The sequence below is a fragment of the Limanda limanda genome, chromosome 16 (genome assembly GCF_963576545.1).
Source record: "Limanda limanda chromosome 16, fLimLim1.1, whole genome shotgun sequence".
NCBI lineage: Eukaryota > Metazoa > Chordata > Actinopteri > Pleuronectiformes > Pleuronectidae > Limanda > Limanda limanda.
The window spans coordinates 12,239,321-12,262,817 of record NC_083651.1 but is presented as its reverse complement, the minus strand read 5'-3'; the positions used below and the strand labels follow the sequence as shown (position 1 = coordinate 12,262,817).

At 41.1% G+C, this 23,497-nt stretch overlaps 3 protein-coding genes across 3 annotated transcripts; 2 read left to right on the top strand and 1 right to left on the bottom strand.

The window, feature by feature from the left end:
- Window positions 1–7,492: 7,492 nt before the first annotated feature.
- Window positions 7,493–12,100, top strand: rnaseh2b (ribonuclease H2, subunit B). The gene is made up of 11 exons (XM_061088717.1): window positions 7,493–7,707; window positions 7,991–8,059; window positions 8,798–8,905; window positions 9,431–9,507; window positions 10,115–10,229; window positions 10,314–10,378; window positions 10,547–10,652; window positions 10,946–11,027; window positions 11,121–11,166; window positions 11,439–11,516; window positions 11,849–12,100. Exons 1-11 carry the CDS (start codon window positions 7,644–7,646, stop codon window positions 11,957–11,959), a joined length of 921 nt encoding a protein of 306 aa, XP_060944700.1. The 5' UTR covers window positions 7,493–7,643; the 3' UTR covers window positions 11,960–12,100.
- A 1,065-nt stretch (window positions 12,101–13,165) lies between these two features.
- Window positions 13,166–15,736, bottom strand: LOC133021193 (uncharacterized protein C13orf42). The gene is made up of 3 exons (XM_061087949.1): window positions 15,313–15,736; window positions 15,091–15,222; window positions 13,166–13,407 (listed from the first exon to the last, which is right to left on the bottom strand). Exons 1-3 carry the CDS (start codon window positions 15,734–15,736, stop codon window positions 13,166–13,168), a joined length of 798 nt encoding a protein of 265 aa, XP_060943932.1.
- Window positions 15,737–18,765: 3,029 nt separating this feature from the next.
- Window positions 18,766–19,826, top strand: LOC133022200 (TLR adapter interacting with SLC15A4 on the lysosome). Its single transcript, XM_061089228.1, has one exon. It carries the CDS (start codon window positions 18,766–18,768, stop codon window positions 19,693–19,695), a length of 930 nt encoding a protein of 309 aa, XP_060945211.1. The 3' UTR covers window positions 19,696–19,826.
- Window positions 19,827–23,497: the final 3,671 nt, after the last annotated feature.

Sequence of the window (23,497 nt, the reverse complement as noted above, 5' to 3'; positions counted from 1 at the left end):
AACCCCCCAGTACAGACTGTTAATTAAGGAGTGTCAGAGGGGCTGGGACCATTCAAACAAAGTGTGAAGGGGTCAAAACCAGCCCTCATTCTGTTTTAAAACACTGGCCAAAGTTCAGCATTCTGAATTAAAGTCAAATTAAATTAGTTTTTAAGTTACAGTCTTTTTAGTAAAAAGTCATGATACTTCCACTGCTGCACAGAATCACAGTCAGATGAAAAACAAAGAGGGATTTCTGAACCAAAAACGGAGCAACTTTGAATTACACTCACTTGATGTGATTAATACAAAATGCTGAAGCCTCATATCACCTCCTGCCTCTGCTGACATCGACAGTACATGCTGTTTTTACACATACTCTAAAAAAAGGTAATTCACACCAAATCATTATCAAACTGAATATTAACTGAAACAGTATTACACACAGCAGTGGGCGACACAATCGCTGTGTTTTCCCTCCTCTCTCTGTGTCTCTCCAACAGGGGCTTTGATGCACATCCCCTCACGTAGCACACACAACTTTAGACGCAAAGAGAAACACCCTGAAACTCAGGGGTCACACAAATAAATACATTTCATACACTATTCATACTTATTCTAATTGCAGTCCTGGACGTGTTCTGAGCACTCTCTAATTTCTCTCCGACCCAAGAGACTTGCGAAGCCGTCTGCGGGAGACCAGCAGTCGTCAGATGTAATTACCACATCATCTCTGGTCCCTGGTACACAGAGAGACAGGGAGGGAGGGTGAGACACAGAGAAGGACAGGGAGAGAGAGAGAGAGAGAGAGAGAGAGAGAGAGAGAGAGAGAGAGAGAGAGAGAGAGAGAGAGAGAGAGAGAGAGAGAGAGAGAGAGAGAGAGAGAGAGATTGATCCCAGTAAACAATAATTAGGGTTGGGGATAGTGTATGTGGGACGTCTACTCGGCGGGACCGGGTAAAGTGAGGGAGAGGGAAAGGGAGACACAACAGCATTACATGTAGGGATCCAACAAACTTTTATTTTTGAATAGAAAATAAAAAAACACACTAATCATAACAATGAATTTGCGAATCTCTGTTTTCAGCTTGATACATTATTACGGAAAAATTACCCATGATTACTTCTCTGCATGATGTCTAATGGATTTTCTCCCTGGTTATATCAGCCCTAGTTCCATGATTAACACTTGAGGTATTTTAAAAGCAGATGTGACAAATACACAATGAAGAAATAGGTTTTAGGGCCAGTCACTGAAACATGACATGTACTTTTACATTCTAACTTATACAGTGGTTTTCTAGTCACACACATTCATACAGTGCATCTATGTGCAGCACTTTCTCTAACATACAGTACATCTCTCATACATGGCCGACACATCAGTCAGGGTTTTTTTGGGATTTAGTGTCTTGACCAAGGACACTTCGGCAGATGGAATGTATACCACCTATACCTCTTGACCCATAGCCGCCCTGATAAGTCGAGTAATAAAAACATTTACTCTTTAAAGAAAGCCTGAATGGAATTTTCCTAATATTAGATCAGTATCTTCGTACATAATATTTTTTGCATGACATTTAAACGTCAATGTTCAAGATATATTCAGTGTTTCTTACTAAAAAGCATAATTTGTATTTTTGAGCTAAAATAATCTGTTCAATATATCCTTCCTCATACTAACATTGCAAAACCAATGTGTTTGAAAGCTGCATTGTTAACATTGCTGCAGCTTGTCGTCCTCTTCCTCTGTAGTCAACAAATTACTGGCTCAGCTTTTCTTGGCGCTAATTCACCACCACCAACTGGTAGAATAGTGTGAAACTATTGGAAGGAATGTGTGTTGTGTGACTCACGTCCTCAGTCGTCTTCATGAGACATAAACAGAATGAGAACCCAGTCATCACAACACTTTTATTAATTCATTAGATTTGACTCAAGTGTCAGATTCACACTACAGTGAAAACCTAAAACAACGAAAATCTATCTGTGCTGTTACATGTTGTCCAACCTCTCAACAAAATAATGTGCACAATCTTCATGGTTTCTGAATTTAGTCTACTAAAGGTTACAAAAATGAACAAGGTAACTTAAACTTGACAGGGTCAGTAGGTGCAAGGCTATAGTAACCAGGAAAAGTGGACAACTGCCCTGGGGTTATGACTAAGGTAAGACTTTAAGGGGGTCGACAAGCCCCTGGTGAAGCCTATTTCCTGGTTTCTGCTAGTCTGATGGATGCAGACTGAGGACATCAAGGCACTTCTATTCATAGCCTACTACAATTGGTGGTATTTGCGTGCAGACATAGAAAGGCAGAGAAAGACATGGTAACATGAAGAAGTGCTCCATTGTTTGTTGCTGCACAACAAAAGAAAGAATAAAAATATAACTGTGTACAACCACTAAACAAGAATAGGACGGAGGATGGGAAATAAACAGTGCAGACATGCGGTGCACTGAATGAGCATACAGACTGCCGCATGATCAGTTGGTGTGTTCAAAGTGAAAACAGGTTGGCAGTGACGCAAATTTGGGCATATGGACGTCTGCACGGGGTCTGTGCCGACCCTTGCAGGCATACGGATATTTGGACATGGAATGAGACGGAACGATATGGAGAGACATGGAATCTGTGAATCGCCTTTACTGTTTGACAGTTGTTTGAGGTAATTTCAGTGGCAAACATGTTTGGTAAAACACTCCATTGCAGTACAAAATTGACCGAGGTGATTAAAACCTTGAACAGTCAGTTTACTCGTCAGAACTGTCAGTTCTCTGTAGGACAAGAGGAGCACGTCCAATCTTTCTGTGACGGTTTGAAACGATTTTGAGACGATTCAGCCACCAGACCCAATTCATGCAACAACTGGCCAGCTGTGCAGTGAGGGGAAAGTATAACCAGCGGCTGAACTTCTCAACCAAGCAACAAGGTGTGAACAACGGTTACCACGTAAAAGCAAACACAGCAGTGACGCACTCTACAGCAGCAAGGGACTGTCGTGAGTCACTTCATAGTTTGCAACCATAAAATATACAAAGTATAGAGATGAAGGTGAACGCAACAAATGCGGTGGGAGCAGTGGATGAGCTGAGAAGAGTAAGGCCGGCATTAGGCCAAGAAAGGAAGAGAATGGCAGAGAGCTAGAAGAAAGAATAACCAAACTATGACATGATGGAAAGAAGCAAAGCAGCCACTGGGTTTCCTAACGGACTCAGAGTAAGTCAAATAACGTTATGATTTCATTCAGTTGACGCACAGCTAAACCCGAAACAGCTGTATGTCTAAAACAAACTCCCAAAATAACCCTAACCCCTGACCCCAAAGTGAGTGTGTGGCTGCGCTGGTTGGAGGGGGGCAATGGGGGCCGAAACCTAATTTATGCCCCATAGGCCACCTGGCAGGTTAATCCAGACCTGGTCGGGTGGTTTCAATTTATACTTTCTAATCTCAATTTATGTTTTGCATTCTTTACACGAAACAATTAGCTTCTCAACTAATATAGCGGGGTAAAAAGTCGGGTTTGTTTAAAATGTGAGAAAGGCATCCGTGAGTATTGCACTGCAGCAAAAGAATATTGTAACCATGACAAAAATGTAAGAAGTTGCGTGGTTTCCAAACACCGAGCATCACCATCACATCCTTCTCACTCAGGGCGAAGGGAAATACCCATCTGAAAGACAGGCCTCACGCTGAGCACAGATATGCTGGGGGAAAAGGAGTCACCATCTTCTGGGGTGAGTGGGGAGGCGAGAAGCAATAAGGCTTTACGGGAAGCATGCAACCTCTCCCTGGTGAGAGGGCTGCCGAAAAACCATTACGTGAGCGTGTGTGGGTGCACACGAGGCATGAGTGCTACAATTCAAGAGTTTTACAAATGTGCAGGGGAGGAGGAGGCAATAGCGATTCGGTGATCCTCGCATTCCGGCCATTCCTTCCTGTGAGTTTCCAGTCAGCATGAGGCTCACTGTTCCACAGCTCTGACATCACGAGGGGGTTCCATTCTGCTTCCACACTCTGCCTCCCGCTCGCTCACAATCCCACCCATATTTGGAAGTGAGAGGAAGGGAATCCCAGATGATGACTCAAGGCTTCTGCTGCCAAGGGGAATTCTCTCCACATCTGTTTTTTATGTGTGTGTATGCATGTGTGTGTCTGTTAGGAGTGTATCGAAGGGTATTTTACCTCCTCGAGCTAAAGATGGAGTTTACCTCTGCAGGGAATTCAAAGTGGAAAATGTGGCTTAAACAGCTGTCTGGAACAATGGCCAATGTCTGTATCTCCACACACAAAAAAAGTGGCACCCAGTGTGACGTTGTCAATCTATTTATAACCTGTTCTTCTTGGCAGCCATGACAGTAAAAAAATGCACCCTGGTGAATATGTATTTTTCTTGTTTCAAATCAACTCTGTTCCCTCTACAAATCCTGAAGGTAGATGACAGAGAGGGTTAAAAAATATACCCTTGGTAATGCCCAGCACATGGTGGGGACATGACAGCTCAGGGCTGAGTCGATATGTACGCTGTAACCTGTCACCCGGCATCGGACCACCACAAATGAGGCCACGGAGATGGATGGGACCACGGGCTGTTCATTGAGCTCAGCAGAGTGTGACCGGCTCTCTGCATCCGGCTGGCTGCGATACACTCCTATTTCCACAGAGGACTTTAATTCAGTGCATTATACCGGCGACCTGTGCAGGGTTTACCCTACCTCTTGTCCAATATAGGGCCACAACCCTCAAAGGATAAGTTGTGTAAATAATGGATGGATGAAGTTCATCTTGAAAAAGCAAGCTCCAAACTGAATTACGTGGAGGATGAGGAAGTGGAGCTTGAGGGGGGAGAACAGACATGGCTTTGGTTGTGTTGAAATTCTCTTTGTTGGATGTGTGATGGATGAAGGTTGTGGAGTTGAGGTTTGGGAGAGGACACAGAGGGTCCTGGACTCCGGGTTGACGAAGCCACATCAGGACCTAAATTTAGACCAACTTGGTACTTTGTCTGGATGCTGGTGACGGAGGGGCCGGGCTCTCTGGGGTTGTCTGTGGTCCAGTGTTTCAGAAAGGCTGCTGTTGTTCTCCCTGGCACTCAGACATGCAGACGTTCCCTCCAGCAGCCATCAAAAAGAAAGAAAGCTTTCATGGAATATTCTGTTTAGCTGCACAGCCTGTTGTGTATGATACTCACGGGACCCATAAAGCAAGTAATTCATGGACAATATCTCACCCATGCTCTCTTTGCCTCAGACCACACTAACATAAATCAAATTTATTCTAAGGAGGAGTTAAGGCAGTGTTCAAAGGGTTTGGAGGAGGTGTTGCTTAAAATCTTGCTGAACGGGCCTTCTAGGGAAGCATTGTTTGGAGAGCCTTAACCAATTTTGATTTTGGGGAGCAATTGCTGAAACTGATATTAGGGAGAAAAATAAAGAAATGTATTGAGGTTTGATATTTAACAGTTTAACCATTATATTTATGATAAATAACTTCAAATATAAAGAATACACAAATACAATAAAAGGGTGACCTCTGGCTTACCTGGTTATTAAGAAAATATATTAGTTTTTAATGTTTAATGTAAAATATAAATGCACATGTGTGTTAAAGATACACAAATAAAAGCTGTTTTTGTATCTGTATCTTTTGTATCTTTGTATCAAATTCCGATGTCTGTGAAAGCCTCATATTAACACAATTTTGTCAGCCAACCGATAATTTGGACGGCCTCTAGTTTTTTGGGACTTGACATAAGAAGAAAAGGAAGACACAAAAGGTAAAACATAGAAAACTGGAAATTTAGATAGAGGCAACAGAGAAACCTTCAGCTCTGAGTCACCCTGTGTAGTTTTCCTTTACGTCACGCTGCTCCCCACAGGGCCACTGTATGGTAAATGATAAGGCAGCCGGCACACAAATCCCTCCATTCCTCATTACCAAAAAAACTAATTCAAAAGATGTTAATGTGCTGTGCTGTGGGTGTCTTTCGAAGAGGGGGGGATCCACAGCTAATAGTAGTCATGTAAACATATCAGAGGAAACTTAAACTGATGACACTGCGATAGTCCTCTAATGGGGATGGAAACACACACTGACTTCCTACATATTCCTGCTCGAGCATTCACATAAACAGTGCACGGGGAGGAAAAAATAACAAGTGAGTCACCTCCAAACCAACTGGGACTCACAGTGTCACATCCTGAGAGAGGGACTGAGAGATGCCCTCCTCTCACTGAAGGACAGATGGATCCTCCAATCTGTTCTGTGACAGTGTGCCAAGAGAGAGTGGTCACCCAACATCCTGCACCTCGGAGCTCTCTGCTCGCTGAGATTAACAATAGCAGCAACAAGAATTATAATAATGATAATAATACTACTTTTGTATATTTGTATTTCCCATATTCATAAATCACAATTTCCTCATAGGGCTTCTTATAAAAATGCAACATCCTCTGCCCTTAACCCTCAAATAAGGTTTGGAAAAACTACCAAAGTGCAGTAGATGTTACAAACAACAATAAACACAACATTCCTGAGTAAAGACATTGTCAGCCATACAAGGACAGTTTTTTCAAAGTTTAAAGTATGAATACAAAAGAAAATATCCAACAGAGATAGGGATTATTACAATTGACATGATGGCGATATTGTCAGTAATGGTTGCACATATCTAAGCAATCTAGTTGTAATCATAATTCACATGGTCCAGATCCATGATCCACGATGTGGTCGCAGCCGCAATTCTGACAGAACACAGAACAAAACAACTGTGAAAAACAGTTTCAATTTTAAAAGAAAAGAATAAAGAAGAGCTGGCAAGTCTTTGTATGAACTCCAACGCTTTGAGTGGGTTCATCTCTGTTTCTGAAATATCAGCTGAGAGACAAGGAAGTAAAACAAAATTCCCCAGCCACTCTCATGTTATCCACAGCTCTCGGGTGACCTCTCGCGGTATTTATTTGAATTGTATTTTTATTCATTTCTATTTTTTTTATGACACAGTTCCTCTATACAGACCCAAGTAGAAACAAAATCTTACACAGGAAACACAAAGACATAATATCTTTGTACAAACAGACAAAAAAAAAAAAAAAAAAACATTTGGTGGGTTAACAATGTTGTGATCAACATCAAAACTGATCCTATTCTATAGGATTTCAGCAGCTGGAGGAACATTGTGTATTATTTTAATCTGCATTGCTTTATTTTGGTTGGAATAGGTCATTTAATATCATTAAACTAGTATTATTATTAATAGGTGGGAAGGCTGGACTCTCTGACAGAGCATTGGGACTGTACCACGGCATGTTAAAAATAGGGGGAATTAAAAGTAAAACTCGTCTTATTATTCACTTCTTTGATGGGTTTTTTTCAACACGGACGCATCAATTAGATTTTTTTAAATAAAATCTCATAAAAATTGTTTACAAAACTATGAAATTAAGCTCAAATATCATTAATACGTGCAGTGTGTACCTTATCCCCCCCCGTGGGACAATCCAAGATGGAAGCATAGAGGCGCCTTTCCGGAGCTCACGTTGTTCAGCGGCAGTTTGAAACGAAAGCGATGCCGAGTGTGTTTTACACCCAGGAAATAACACAACTCTTATCAGCAGCACTTCACGTCAACACAAACCAACCCCGCTAAAAGCTAAAAACACACAAAATGGCTGCTAAGAAGAAGCGGACGCCTCCCGCACAAAATGACAGCTGGGTGGTGATAGCTGCAGGTGGGTGCATCTCTGTTTGCTAACTAAGCTAACCTGCTAGCAACAACTAACCAGCTAGCAACAACACACCTCCGAGACGTTAGCAGACAACTTTATATCACACTCACACAGAGAAGCTAGTGGAGGTGGTGACAGCCGCGGTTTGTCGGATACAACGTGTTGCTACACAGTCACACCATGCTAGTAGTTAGCTGGTTATCCAGTGGTGTAGCCTGGTTGTCGTGCAGCCATGCAGATGTTGTGTGTGTGTTAAGCTGTAACGAGTTGTTGTGATGTTTTTCAGACTCTGTCCTCGACGCAAAGAAGCAGGACAGCGACCCGGCTTTTGTGAGACTGAGGAATCCAACAACAGGTTTGTACCATGTTGTTGTTCATCTTATATAAATGCATCTTCAATTCAGCTCATCTCATATTCATATTTTATTGCACACCTTATATTAATTTATTTAGGTCATATTCTGACCTCTACCCTTGCAAACAACTACTGCACTTTTGCACACTTGTCTCTTTCTATTGTTTCTATCTATCTATCTATCTATCTATCTATCTATCTATCTATCTATCTATCTATCTAAACGTTTATTTAACTAGTATTTAACAGTGAGAAATGACTATATAGGACTAACTGTGGTTCCCAGACCCTTCAGTGATGTCACTAGATGCTCAACCGGTTAATCGGCAGCATGACACTTTGTCATTAGGGAATAAATACAAATTACCACTTACATCCTTTTTTAAACGTTGCTCCTCTAGTCGTTGGTAAAGCATCGGCTCCAGCACTTAAACATTTTTAACCACCATGTTTGTTCAATTTACAAGATACAACCAGAGAGTAATGCAGCCTTTTGAGTAGAAAGATGCCACATTTGAAAACTTTTCTAATATTTAAGCTTGTCACTTTCCATCATAATGTATGAAAAATAATGTTTTGACTTGAGTAATCTTGAGTTGTAGCTCAGACAAAACAATGTTACCAGTAAATCAGAATATAATAACTTTCAAAATTAAGATCTGTATAAAGTAACCTTTAACTTTTGCACAAGCGGATGTGGAAGTGACATTAACCCAGTTCCTCTTTGTCCCCTTGCAGATGAAGCCTCTCTGTACATGTTGGGTGCCGGAGATGCACAGATGTACGAGGTCAAAGCGTTCGAAGAAGATTTCCACTCCTGGTTTGTTGGTCAGACTGTTCAGAGAGGTTGGTCTCATTACTCATTGAAGTGTAAACTTTGAAGAAACTTAAGCATCATTACAAACACTAATACAAAGGAGACTCAAACTAACTATAAGCAACAGACATTAGGGTTATTCTTGGCTGCAAAAGATAACAGAGCTCAGAATAAGCCAGATTGTCTATGCTGAAACCTCAGGTGTAATTATCATTAGAATGAAAAGAATATGTAACATGTTCAGAGGAACAATGTTTTTACATTATAACAACACCAAGCACAGACAAACGACAGCAAAGAGGACCTGCTGAGACAATTTAAAACTAACCATCTAGTCTGTGGTGGATCAACAGGTTGACATCCTGCACGCTGGTATTCAGTCTAATGTAACAGTGTTTGTAACGTTGATTAAAGTACTTCAGAGTTTCAGAAGAGCATCATTGAGATAATGTGAAAAAGCTGTTTTACTGTTGTTATCAATTTGAAGTGGTCCTCGGTCAGAATAAGTCCAGTTGTCAACTAGGTGTCTAACAGCTGTTTCTTTTGTTAAATAGATGAAAGACTCCTGTTTGTTACTCCAATGGATCCTATTTTCCTTATTTTACCCTATCTGATTAAAGCTGGAAAAGAGGTAAGAGACAAATCTTCTGTTCCATTCTGATCATTACTGTATAACACAGTCTAATATAGAGATACCTTTTTCAGCTAATTATTCAACTTGTACTAATATTTCTAAGTATGTTTTTTATTTTACCTCTTACTTAACGGGTGTATAAATGACTGTGATTTGGACTCATGTATCCAAACCGACATTTATAACCCGTAAACCGACTTAATCTTGCTGCATGTCCTCCCTCCTCACCCCCTGCTGATCTGTGCTCACTTTAAACACACTCAGGGTTAAAGCGACGGGAACAATCCGGATTCACATCCTCATACTCCACACACCCACCCAATGGCGGTCTATTTAAGCTGTTAAATAGTCATAAACTTTTATTAAGATCAGCTCTACATGTGAATGATTAGAAAAGAGCAGAGGAGCAGAGTCTGGTTGACAGGTGCTGAGTAATGCGCCTCATGTGGGTTAGGGGTTAGTGGTGGTGGCATTAAATAATTGATCGTAATTGAGGGGAAATTTGAAATAATCGTGATATTGATTTAAAGTCACATCATCCAGACCTAATTTTGGCATCAGTTTTTTACGTGTGACATCTGTTTCTATGTTTCCTGCTGCTCAGGGGAAGTTCCAGCCTGTGGATCAGATTGTAATGGATGAGGAATTCCCAGTTTGTTCGAGGCTGCTGAGCTGCACACGTTCCCTGGCCTCCCTGCACCACATTGCAGAGGAAAAAGGTGAGGTGTAACATTGAAGCTAATACCACTCATCCATAGGATTATACTAGTTGCCTTGTTTAAACTGTGTGTTGTATATTTTAGAGGTGGGAAGTCTGAAGTTCCATCGATATAGCCAAGAGAAGACAATGAATTGGTTAAAGAAAAAGGTACTGGGATCTACAAAATACTCATCTTTCTATGCTGGTACAAAGTACAAAGACACACTGCAAGACAAAACACCAAAATAAAAAAAAATTAAACAGTTAATGTGGGAAAGTGCATTCTTGTTTTTTGCACAGTGGCATTAGATCATTATTATATTTGTCTTGCTGTAGGTGGAGAGGACAGTTGTTGCTCTCAAGAAGAAAAATATTTCCGTGGGTGAAGGAGTCAAATCCACAACATACATCCGAGTGAAGTCAGAGTCAGAATACCATGAGGGTGAGTCTATTTATCTTCAAGGTACTTCAGTGTTTAAAGCTCTGTCTTAACATCTTGAAACATTTCCTACTATGAAAAAAACATTTACAGGTTGTGTTTTTGCAATAAATATGATGTTGACCTGTAGATGGCAGTACTGACATGTAGTTTATGTGAATGGGTTAGGGTTAGTCATCAAACTCTGAAACATTTCCCCACCTTTAAGTTAGATTTGTATAAATCACTTACATTAAATAAAAAATGATAATTAGTTCTATATGAATCACTGTCATTCTCTCCTCATCATCATACAGAGGACTACCTGCGCTACGCCCACGGCCTGATATCAGAGTACATCAGTGAAGACCTGAGCAAAGCCCTTCTCAAACACTTGCAGTACGTTCAGACATCCAACACTTTGACATCATGACTTTTGTTTGTGCTAAGCTTTTGCGATAATGTCGTCTTGCATCTCTTCCTACTGCACAGGTTACCAGAGCTCACGAGCCCAAAGGAAACCGAGCCTCCTTCCAAGGTATGTTAACTTTTTCTGCACGTTCAACGCGTTCAAATGTCGTCTGTACTCCTCCTCACTCTGACTGTGCTTTTGCTGTTTATGATGTGAAACGATTCCGGTGAAATGGTTCCTAAGTTGCTGCTTGTATGTTTTCACTTTGGTCATAGAGGCTTTTCTTTTCCATCCAGCGTGGGAGTCTCTAGAAGTAGATGTGTGCGTATCTGTGGTTGAAAACAAAAAAAGTGGTGCCCTATGTCATGAACAGCATTTCTTACTTCCTCGTTATGCAGAAGCGGAAACATTCAGACAATGCGGTGGAGGCCGGAGAGGACTACACCAAATTCAACAGTGCAGACTTTGCGCGGAAAGTGAGTGTCTGCCTGAATTGAAGAGAACAAACAATTACTGCCGGTGTCGATGGCTCAGATGATCATTTGTTTCGATTACAACCAAAAGGCTAAAGTAGTCACTGGTTTGCTTTTTCCTCGGGAGCCCTTGGGTGATTGTTGGTGAAGTTTTTCTCTATCGAACACTTTCTTTAAGCCTTGCTTGTAGACTTTATACGTCAATGGGGCTTACCATGTGCAAATGTGTTTTCTCAGCTTGAATTGAAGTACATATGTAATCAATTCCCCGCTGTCTCCGTGCAAGGTCGTCTCGTTATCATATTGATTTTGTTTTTCTCTGCGCCTTATTCCAGCCAGCCAAGAAGATGTCGGCTGCTCAGAAAACTCTGGCTAAGGTGGACAAGACCGGCATGAAGACCATGTCATCTTTCTTCAGCCCCAAAGGCAAAACAGAGAAGAAATGAACTTTGTATAGTTTCTGGTTTGTACAACACACCTTTTGTAATAAAGAAATGAAAAGAAATGCACATATTTACATTTTTATAGTTTGAATGAGAATTTGAAATGAGAATGAGAAGAGAAGGAAGCTAGGTTTCAAGTATTTTACCGATATATTAATCTAAAGAATAATATAAATTATTATAGCATAATAATTAAAAGTAGTTAATACTTGAAACTTATTTTTATGATAATTATTCTGATCATTTTAAATTCAGGTCTTTTTAGTATTTGTAGTTATTCTCTTTTTAGATGATTCAAGGGTCTACATGACCTTTCCTATACTGTAGCTCACCATCAAATTACACAGAAGTATCAGAAGCATCACACAGGTCATGGTTTATTTATAATTGTAAAAAATAAATAAAAATCATTCATCACCATTATGTTGTGACAGGTATCTCAAAACTCTCCGGCCAAACAAAACCATGAGTAGCATAATGGTTAACTCTGAGAATATGTTTCACTCATTATTTGTCTTTACCCTTCATCTTAAACACTGTTTTAACTGGCAGGGAGAAACAATTAACCTCAGTAGGTTTTGAACTATTCAGTCTGCTCAGCCCTTGGACTCGCCTCGCAAATGTGAACCTCTCTCCTTAATTAAACTGCTGCTAAGGAGCCATTGTTGGATTTCCCTTTCTCTTTGATGCCTGGGAGGAATGAAGCATCTGCAGGTCTGAACCATAAACTGTGCTCACACTAAACTCCATAACATCCATCACAACAAAGCATGACTCTAAAAAGAACCCTTGAAAGAAGTGCTTTGAAAAGATGTGTCAGGTAAATGTAAGAAATTATGGGATTTTTATGTCAGCATTTCCCTCAAAAATCACCCTACTTACATTTCTGCTTTATAGTGGCACTCTATTGCTAAATATCCATCAGATATTGATTGAGATAATTGTTATTAACTGCAGCTGTTATTTAAAACCATCAAAGAAAGGTACTGGATAGGCTTTTTAATATGAGGATGTTTTGACATCCCACTGGACAAAAACACAAAGACTTAAATTATAAAATGAATGGCTGAATTCCCTTTTGCTGCTTCATATATATTCACAATAAAAGTAAAAATGTGTTTTTATATAAATATCAACAGTTCAGACAGAATTTATCCCTGTGCAGACAATTGTGTCAGACCAAGCAGGTTTCAAATGTCTCATCAACCCTCACTTTTCTTTTTTTAATTTGGGCTTGAAGCGCAGAGTCTGGAAGGCGCTCTCCACCGCCTTGGGCAGGTGGATCGGGTTCCTCTGAAGCCGCAGCCTGCTGCTCGTGGACCCGCTCTTGGTTTTCTTCTTGCTTTCCTTGGCACAGTGACGAACAGCCTTCTCCTTTGAGTCATCCGCGACACGAGGAACCCGCAAGACCCAATTGGAGTGGAGGTCGTGTTCAGCTGAGCTGGATGCGACTGTGGGAGGGGAGAATGGAGTGAGAGGTTAAAAGAGCTGAGGCCGAGAGCTGGTACAAGAGAACCCATAATGCTTCTAATTTAAAAAGTTAGCAGGTCACAAATCAGGTTTTCAAATCTTTATCCATGCTTGACCCATATCTAGCCCATCCCACACGTGGTGTTTTTTTCACATCATACACTTTGACATGCCACAGAGGGAAAGGTTTAGTTATAATTCACAACAATATCACTGGCTGCATTCAATTAAATGTACCAGTAAGGTCTGTGGATAGTTCAGCTGTGTGGACCAATACTAGTACTAGCTATATATTACCCAATAACATAGAAATACTGACTATCCTAACTTGATTTTTTGACTTTTCAAATTGATTGAAGTAAAGGTGAAGATGATGAATGGAAAAAAAACACTGTCTGAAGGAAATGTCTTGAATTTACACGTTAATAAATATTAATATAATTAATGAAATAAACAATAGCAAAAGTAAAAGGATGCAAAAAGGGCCATTTCAGTGAAATATCACATTGAATTATCAATACATAATTATGTATCGTAAGCAGCACTGTAAACTGGCCAATGTGGGATTTATTTTGAATTGTAATCTCTTGCAATACATAATATTTTATGTATTTATGACCTTAGTGTAGTGTAATCTGAATAGTATACAATTTAATGACCCTACTGCTTATTCAAATATTTATCATATCTATATGAGGCCCTGGTATCAAAAGTAAAAATAAGTAATTTAAAGTTTTCTTGGAGCTATATTTGATTATGGTGGCTGGTCAATGTGGAAATAATTCTAAATACTTTATATAAGTTGGTAAAGCAACATAGCGCCATAATATCACTGTATTACTGCAGCCTGTATAATTCAATTAAATTATATTTGATTTGTATAGCCCCAATTCATAAAAGACATATACTCAAGGCAATTAAACTAGAAGGTTGAGAGACCTTCATAATGAAAGAGAATCTCACAATGAGCAAGGGTGTGGGAACTGTTGGGAGAAAAAACTTCCTCATAACATAACTTGATTTCAATCAGAAGAGGACATGTTCAATGAACTCTTATTTAAATACAACCATTTTCAACCTTATTAACACATCTAGTAGTTTTATGCTTTTGGCTCTTGTAGGTTATTAAACACAGGGTCATCATCACCACTTAAAATCCCACAGTGACTCTGACAACCGACTTAATCCCCAGAATCAATGTGGATTTGACCCGTAAATATTTATTATATTTTTATTTATTCCGCTCACTTTGACTCCCAGAGACGCTGAACTACGACCCACCCACACCAAGGCCCAAAATTCCCCTTAATTAAACCAAGCTGTGCCAAATTGCAGAAACTCGTAAATATCAGTTCCCCAAATGAGGTAGAAGACAAAAAAATAATCCTCTGTGAAATAAGTAGAAATGTCAAAAACAACGCTGTATCTCACAATGTTAAAGAAAGTGAAAATGAATTACTGGATCTGCACAAACATTTTAAGGGTTCTTTCTGGTCTCTTGCCCCAAATCTCCACAAAATGTCCGGAGTAGTTTTTACGTAATCTTGGTCACAAACAAACCAACAAACAAAGACAGAGGCAAAAACATAACCTAGTTGATGGAGTTAATAATAATAATAAATACTGATCATTACAGTTTTAATAAGATTTATTTTCAGACTCACCCATGAAGTCCACATCTGCATGTCCATCATCCAGGTAAGGTTTACGCGGAGGCTCATCGCAGCTGGCGATGACCGAGTCAAAGAACTGCAGAGTGTTCTCCTCTGTGGGGACCGGAGGAGCAGAGGGTTTGGCTCTTGGTACCTGTGGTTTAAAAGAATCAAATAAAACTGTATAACATCTCTCTATGGTACCACCTGCACATCAGAGATGATTTTAAAAGCTCACTGGTTCCTGTTTAGTGGGCGGTGGGGGTGCAGGCTTCTTCCTGGAGGAGGCCACGTTGGCCTGGATGTCGCTGCTCTTCAGGTCGCTCACACTCTGGGTGTAGCGCCGCCTCAGAGCCACCAGGGCCTCCAGGTACTCCAGGCAGTTCTGGTTCTGAGAGTACAGCCATATCTGGTCCTCTTGCCTCTGGTAACAGTACAAGGTCGACTCGATAGTCACTGAGCTCTTGCTGCGTTTTAAAGTGGAGCTACCGGCGGCCGTCGCCTGGCTTCTCTCCCCCACCACGAGCATGGAGGTGCTGCGGACCAGCCTGACGGTGCAGGCTCTGTGGTAATCCTGTTCGCTCCTGCCCCCACCTGCATCCCGGCCTCTGTGTCCAGGCTGGTTGGGACGGAAGACATTGTTGATTTTCCTGAACATCCCTCTAAATGGAGCCTTTGGGGCTTAAAGCGTTGACCTTATAATCCTCAGTGGTTGTGAGGCGTCCATCCATCGTGGTCTCCTCCTGATAAACCAATATTTTAACACCTGTAAAGCTGGATGAATGGAGCTGGGTTAAAACAAGGCGCTGTCCAGGGTTCTGAAGCTGCAGATATGTGAGGCACCTGATCTCAACATGTCGCATGCTGCTCAGCAACACTGCTGTGGCAACGGCTCGGTAACTGGACACCCAGTCCTGAGTCAGATACTGTGTCCTGACTCACAGTGGACGCAATGACAGCAGCCAAGAATACAACAAAACACAGGGCCTGTCCTTCTATTAACTGTGTGACTGTGAATGCACCTGTTTATAAACTCTCTTTCCTTAGATTTTCATTATAGAAAATATAATAAATTGCACTTGTTTACACCAGGGCCAAGTTTTGTGCCGAATGCAAAAACGCAAAATCTTGAAATCTGTATCAGTTACGTAACAACATGTCCGTATTTAAACAAATATCCAGAAGTTATGTGATGTTGATTTCGGATTCCTTCTTCTTATTCATTATGCAGCAGCTCCTCTCCTGTTTCATGTGGGTCTATTGTTGCGCTGCTCTGACGCGAACAGAAGGCGTCTGAATGAAAAGAGTCTGAACCGAAGTGACACAGAAAAGAGACTCATTTGGAGGACAACAAACATCCACGGCCATTAATATTGTCTGGAAGTTTGCATCACTTTCACTGGATTACTGGTTTAGACCTGGGTTTGTTGTGCAAAGGGAGTTCACACACTATTTGATATTAATCAGTAGAAAAAACTCTCTCCATATGTAAGGGTTTGTTTCGTACGATTCTGAAAAACTATCTGACCACCATGTCACAGTCTCCACAACAACAAAACTCTATATGATAGTTTTTTGCAACATTTTGTTCAGTAAAACCTTTGCATTGCAGAGGTGTCTCCCTAATATCAAGTTAAAATTGGGTGCAAAACTTGAGGATAACAAAGATAAGCTGGACCTTTGATTGGTGCTCCACAGAGGAAATTCACAATCAACACAGCAGCACAAGGACGTAACAGCGCAAGTGGAAAATGTAGTAAGAATAAAAAATATGAATAAAAATAGAAATACTATGAACAACCACATTAGAAATAAAAAAGAAATTAAAAATGTGCAATATAAAAATAGGGATCAAGGTTGTGTAATTGTGAAATTTGTCCATTCTTTTAATATAATGATCACAATCTTCATCATTGCTGATTTCAATACAGACATCCCTCACTACAACAGGCGCCAGATAAGAGGAGACACAGCCCATCCATTGAGCTTCATCCGTCAGAGTTATGAGTGTGTGTTTGAAATTCATTTGGGTAGAAGTAGATGCAGGAGGTTAAAGGTGAAGCAGAAGAGTGAAAGGAGACTTATCTGAGCTTCTGTGAGTCCAACAAAGTCACAGTGATCCACCAGTGTATCCACAAAGGTCAAAAGGTCGGCTCCCTTCAAGCGTCTGCTTATTTTCACCAGCGTCTCGTCCAAACGAAATTCATCACATCCAGCCGGTCCTTGGAACTACTATCAGTCAGTTTATGTCATGTTTATGTCTTTTTTGGCTCATATAATATCCAGAAACTGATTGAACTTCAAGATCTCGCCTCCTGTTTTCACTCACTTCTCCGTCTGTCCTTCTCCAAACTTTCTTTACTTTTCCCTATTTCTTCACAGGTTCATCTCCTCCCTCCCCCTTTACCCCCTTCCTGCTCATTTTATTTTCCTTATTAGCTGTTTGAGTCTAATCCGCCAGTCAGTGTTATAACCAGGATCGTCATTTATGAATCTCACTCACTGTGGAGTCAACCGCGTCTGTCTGCCCTCCTCTGTACAACTTGGATGTTTTTTAGATGTCGAGGAGCTGGTGCAGTTTCAAAAAGGAAATAATGTGGTGCGATTGCAAAATCGAGCGTGAAGTCACACTTCTGCTTGGACAGAGGGGAAGACAATAGGGACTTTAACGGGGGTTCACAGTTATTCGACTACAAACCTACACCATCAACGGGCGGAACTTGAATATAACTCTGAGGTGATGGCGTGACAGAAACAGGAATCACCATCTGCAGAACTTTCGGTTAACTGATATTTGGAATGACTTTCCATTCTGCTTTTTACCCAACCTCAGGCACACACCTGTTTCTTATTTACAGTGAAACACAACTTCAGCGGTTTCTTTTCGTAGCTTTTGTCTCCTTCCACACTAACAGGCTGCCCTTTCACGGCTTTTAGCAAGAAGGAAAAACAATGCTTCTTACATTACATTCTAATGTAAAATATATGAGTTTAGGGTGAGAATAAACCTTATAAATTACAAACTATTATGCGTTGGAGTACATTCATACACCAGCTGCAACATGAAGTTAAGCAGAAATAGGGAAAACAGAAAAAAGATTCAAATATTTCCACTTCCTCTTGGAGTGGTACAAAGCAACCTCTCTGCACACTCCTCTTCACACGCTCACACACAGACAGTGACAAGTGGATGTCTGCTTTTTTCTGCTGAGATTAAAGACGGTGGAAAGACCAACGTGCTGACTGTGAGACTTTGATTCCAGGCAAAGGTAGGAAGATGTTTTCTTCAGAGTATAATCAAATTTGTTTTTATTCAATACTATATTACGATAAAGTAAGGTGCCTTTTTGTTAATCATATCTCGGACCAATGTCGTTTTCTTTTTGGGGGCTTGTTATGTTGATCCACAGAACTCAAGGTGGATCATAAAAGATCTTAAACTCTTTTAAAACAGAAACCAGAGCCATAAGTAGTAGCTCATATTTATGTTGATATATGTGTGTATTTTTTAAAATTTTGTGTATTTATACACAAAACTTAGTCATTGTAAACTATGAGGCTGTAGATGCTGTGGTGTGTAGCATTGGTCCATGTTATGTGTTCCTACACGTCACCAATACATGCATGGGGACAGTGTGTGTTTATAACCCGGTTCACAGCTCCTGCGTGTGTGCTCTTTGTTGCAGGATGCTTTGTGAAGCAAGATTGTTTCGCATGACCTTCGGTGAATCGGAGGAGCCGGACTTCCTCCCTCCTCAGAAGGCTCTTCAGAGTGCTTATGGGCAGCCGAGAGCAGCTGCCACCCTCATGTCAGGCTCCGCTACGCACGCTCCCCCCATTCATCGTACTTCCCCCGAGCTGATAGGTAGCATGGAAGACAGGAGGACTTCAGTGGAGATAAACACCCCCCCGCTACTGTCCTGCTCTCTCCTCTCAGCCCCTCTGTGCAGACAGATCTCTGCAGAGATAGAAATCCCAGCTCAGGATCGCTCAGGTAGCGATTCCCCTTTCCTGGTCCCCTCCTTCTGTCAGAGCATCTGCCAGAACTACAGTGACCTTCACATTGGAGGTGACCAGGTGCTGCCTCTATCAGCGCAAGAGCCGAGGCTCTGCACTGACGCCCAGCCTCCTGGCCCCTTCCTCCAGTCCTGTGATGTCCCCCCAGCTGTGGAGGATTCTCTCCCAGGACAGACATCTCAGGGTGGGCTTCTGTGTCCAATGAGAGGAGGATGGAGACAGGGTAGTGGCCGTGATCTGAGCATTATGTTCCGAAGCCGAGATGGGCCATTCTCCAACTCCCTTCTAAATCGCTACCTGGAGCAGAAACTATTGGATCTGTACCAGCAATACACAATGGAGAACATGGCGAGAGATGAATCTGACCAAGGCCCTGTTTGCTCTCTGATGGCGTCAGAGTTGGTTCTGACCAGCCTGGACCAGATCACCATGAAGCTGAGTCGGGAGGGGAACGTTGAAGCCAACCTGGCCAAGGACATGGTCCTGAGCTGCCTGCTGCGGGTGGCTGGTGACATGCAGTCGAGTGAGATCAGCACACCTGTCCTGCAGATTTCGGACGAGGAGTCCAGGGAGCAGCTCAAGGAGAATAAGGAGGAGTAACCGCAGTGCGAAGAATCCAATTCTCCCTTTCATTTTAGACACCAACACCAAACATAAGGATGAAACTGATGATAGTGATGAAAGGATTTTTTTGCTGAAGTTTTGCTGTTGTTATGTATCATAATTGTTTACATCTGTCGTCTAATGTGTGCGTTTTTTATAATAAAATAAGGAAGTGAAAATAGAAACTCATCTTTCCCCTTTCTCAAGTAACATTAACCTCCAACACAACACAGTCTCCTGCATTAGTATCATAGGTCAACTACCACAACTATCTATCTTCAGTCTATGATGGAAGTGCAGAGTTTAACACTAGAAAGCAGTTTTTGTATATCTAATTTGAATTTCAGGTCTGCATGTGCATGTGCACCTCGGTCAAACTTTCAGTTTTTACTGAAGTATGACACATCTTGTAATCGGCAGTGAAGCTTTTGAAATTAAAACCATTTGTACAGATTCCATGTTTTTACAAGGGAAGGAGAAGGAGCAGATGAAATTTTATTTTAGGGGGAAAACTATTTCAGACACAAATTATGAATGAGATTAAAGTATTTGAACTACTCTCCATGGGAGCAGATGGTCAGAGGACATACATGTTTATTGGCAATCGATCTTCTGCATTTGCAACAATACCGTAGAAACCCACAATCAAATCAGTTTTTGAAATGTTGTGTCCTCATATATAATTCTTGACATATTTCCTGTTTTTGTCGACCATGAATGTCTATTCCAATGCTCCCCTGCAAGTTCATCAAAGACTTTCCTACAATGTCTGCAGTTCAATAATCTGTCACAAGGGGGAAGCATTATCACCCAATTTATTAACCCTGATGACTTTGACAAGCACCTCCTGCTCTCCTCTTCTATTATCCCCCTTCCTCCTCCTCCTCCTCCTCCTCCTCCTCCTCCTCCTCCTCCTCCTCCTCCTCCTCCTCCTCCTCCTCCTCCTCCTCCTCCTCCTCCTCCTCCTCCTCTTCTTCCTCCTCTCCTCCCTTTGTCTGTCTGCAGCTAATGCTTCATATCACCAGTGTCCTACTCCTGCTAATCTATGTTGTCATTAGGACCGGGTCTGTAAATCTGCAGCACGCAGGCAGACAAGCACCAAAATTCACACTGCGTCTGAGAAACTGTTTCCTCCACGTTGTAAACAAAATCCAACGTGAAGATAAGAGAATCGGTACGACATGATTTATCCTAAGAAAATATTGTTTGAGCACAAATGAGTCACCTGCTTCCCTGCTGTAAACCTGATGACATGTTATTTTCCCTCTATTTAAAGTGCTTTCAAAAGACCCTCCACTCCATTCCAGCTCAATGCAGCCGTGGCCTTCTGAGCCACTGTTTGATCAGCTTCCTTGTTTCCTGTCCACACACAGACCCACAAGAGGAAACCGTGTTTACCGAGCCGAGCACTGAGTCGGAGCCCTGTGAAGTCTCAAGGCCACGGAGACACATGTTTGGTATTTCTGCCTCTGTCCGGACTGAACATTCCAGGTGTATGTTAGAGGAACTGGGTCCTTAAAGACCTAAACAAAAACACGCTCACATATAAATATCATTCACCCAATGCCAGGTCTGACGCTGTGAGCGTATTCAAACAAACTATCCAATGGCCTTGAGGAAAATGAAAAACAGACGTCTTATTCCTGCATAGGTTAAGAAATGTTTGAGGTGCTGAAGGTGAAGCTACATTCTGAAGTCTCCTACGGAATATTTATCCACCTTATTGCACTTATAATGCTAATTTAAACTTTCCTTAGTATCAGACTGACCAAATATTTCACATTGTGTTTGACGTTTTTGCGTGAAAACACAATATACATAGACGTTTTTAAACTTAATTACCAGTAATTTGTTTTCCCCTGAGAAGAAAGGGGAGACTGAAGTCAAAGACTGAAGTAGAAGCCATGGCAATAGAGCAGGGAACGAATGGGAGGCTGCAGCGAAATAAAGAACAAAATGGAGAGAAAACACACTTCTCTCATGGTCTAGCTATAAAAACTAACAGGGAGGGCGAAGTGTTTTTCAGAGGTTCATAAAGTAATTTCCTTGTCACAAAGAGCTTTTAACATGGAGGGCGGTGGAAGCAAGGCCACAAGATTTCATATCAAAGCCAAGGTCCTGGATACACTCTCACTATTGTGGCTCTAATGCAATGTAGCACTCTGTGACTTGCCTTTATTTAAAAAGCTTTTTGTATGTAACCTTGTTAATTGGAACAGTCATATACTGTTTACTTGTAATTTTTTCTGCCTTTGTGGCGGCGTGATTTAAAAACCCCTATCACAGTTTGTCAAGGCCCACGGCTTTGAGCTCTCTGGGGCTTAGATATGGATACAGATGCACACACAGACATGCACACAAACATGCACACATCTCCAGTGTTTTTTACATTTTAACTCATGAGTGATCTCGTTTGCGCATAACGATTTGCGACGCTCGCACACAAACACAAACAAGCATTTGTACCACACAACAATTCCAGGCTACAGCTGGTGTATTGAGGATCTTAATTCAATTAACATTTGTTCAGAAGCTCACACGGCCTTGAGAGAATGTGTTTTTTTTTCCAGATTACCACCACTGGAATGACCTAATGTTCAAGTGGCAGCATGCTGGAACATTCAATGACAGCCCTGCTCTGTATCGGGCTGATTGACACTGAGGCGTGTACCGTAGGTGGTGGAACGGGAGAACACACATTTCCCGGTCAGTTAGCCACTCAAGGTTGCAGAGAGCCTGCAGCGGTGCAGCTGACCTTGGCTAAGCTGGAGCAGACTGAGAAAGACCTTGAGAGACAGCGGAGCATCAGGACCTGACACTCAAAAGAGCTCGGGAACATAATGTGGAAATGCACGACTATATATTACCGTGCAGGGAGGGCAGGTGAATGTAGAAGGCAACTGGCTGGAAAAACAGAAAAACTGGATTTCATCAACATAATTTACTAGGGACTTTAGAGTTTTTAACATTAATTTGATCTGCAGATAACTGAGATTTTACATCGGAATTTTCAAATTTGGTGTTATTTTTTCAGATTTTCACATATTGTCAGGTACAAATTATTGTTGAAATTTCATGGCACTATTTTATTCTCATGATTTTCCCTGCTTGTAATGAAAACAAAATCCAACTTTCTGGAGTTTGTGATATATTTGATTATTAACTTCTTGATATGTCTTGTTTTTCATCTGACTTCATGTCCTTTATATATTTCATAACCAGACCTTCATGAATGAATTAGACTTAATTATTTGCATGTAATTTTGATTTTCAGTGGAGTTTTTCAGTTTTTCAGAGAAAGTTGAAGGTCCCTTTTTTACAGATCCATTCATATACATTCATTCATCAGTTGCTTTATTGCAACAAGACAAACAATGAGCTACAATCCAAGCCCACAAGAAACCTTCATGTCCTGACCTTCCTCTCGGAGGTTGTGTTAGCATGAGAGTTTGAATGTGAAAAATAGTATTAAACTGTAGATGGCATGTAACTCGTTATTGTTTGCCACAGTCTGCTTTGTCAGGCATTTTTTCTTATCTGGCAGATCACATGGAAAACTACACAATCATTGTAAATCTGCACCATTGTGATTTTAAGGAATCTGATCTCCTCGGCTCTGGTCAGAGATACCAGCTTCTGAAATGAGGTCAAAGAGGCTGACGTTTTGTTTTATCCACTCAGCGATAAACACATAATCTTTTCTTCTACATATTCTTATTTATTTGCTTCAATCTCACAATGAACCTTTTATTGTGCTTCCTTCCAGCACTTATACTGTTTCACTTTTCCTAGAATATAC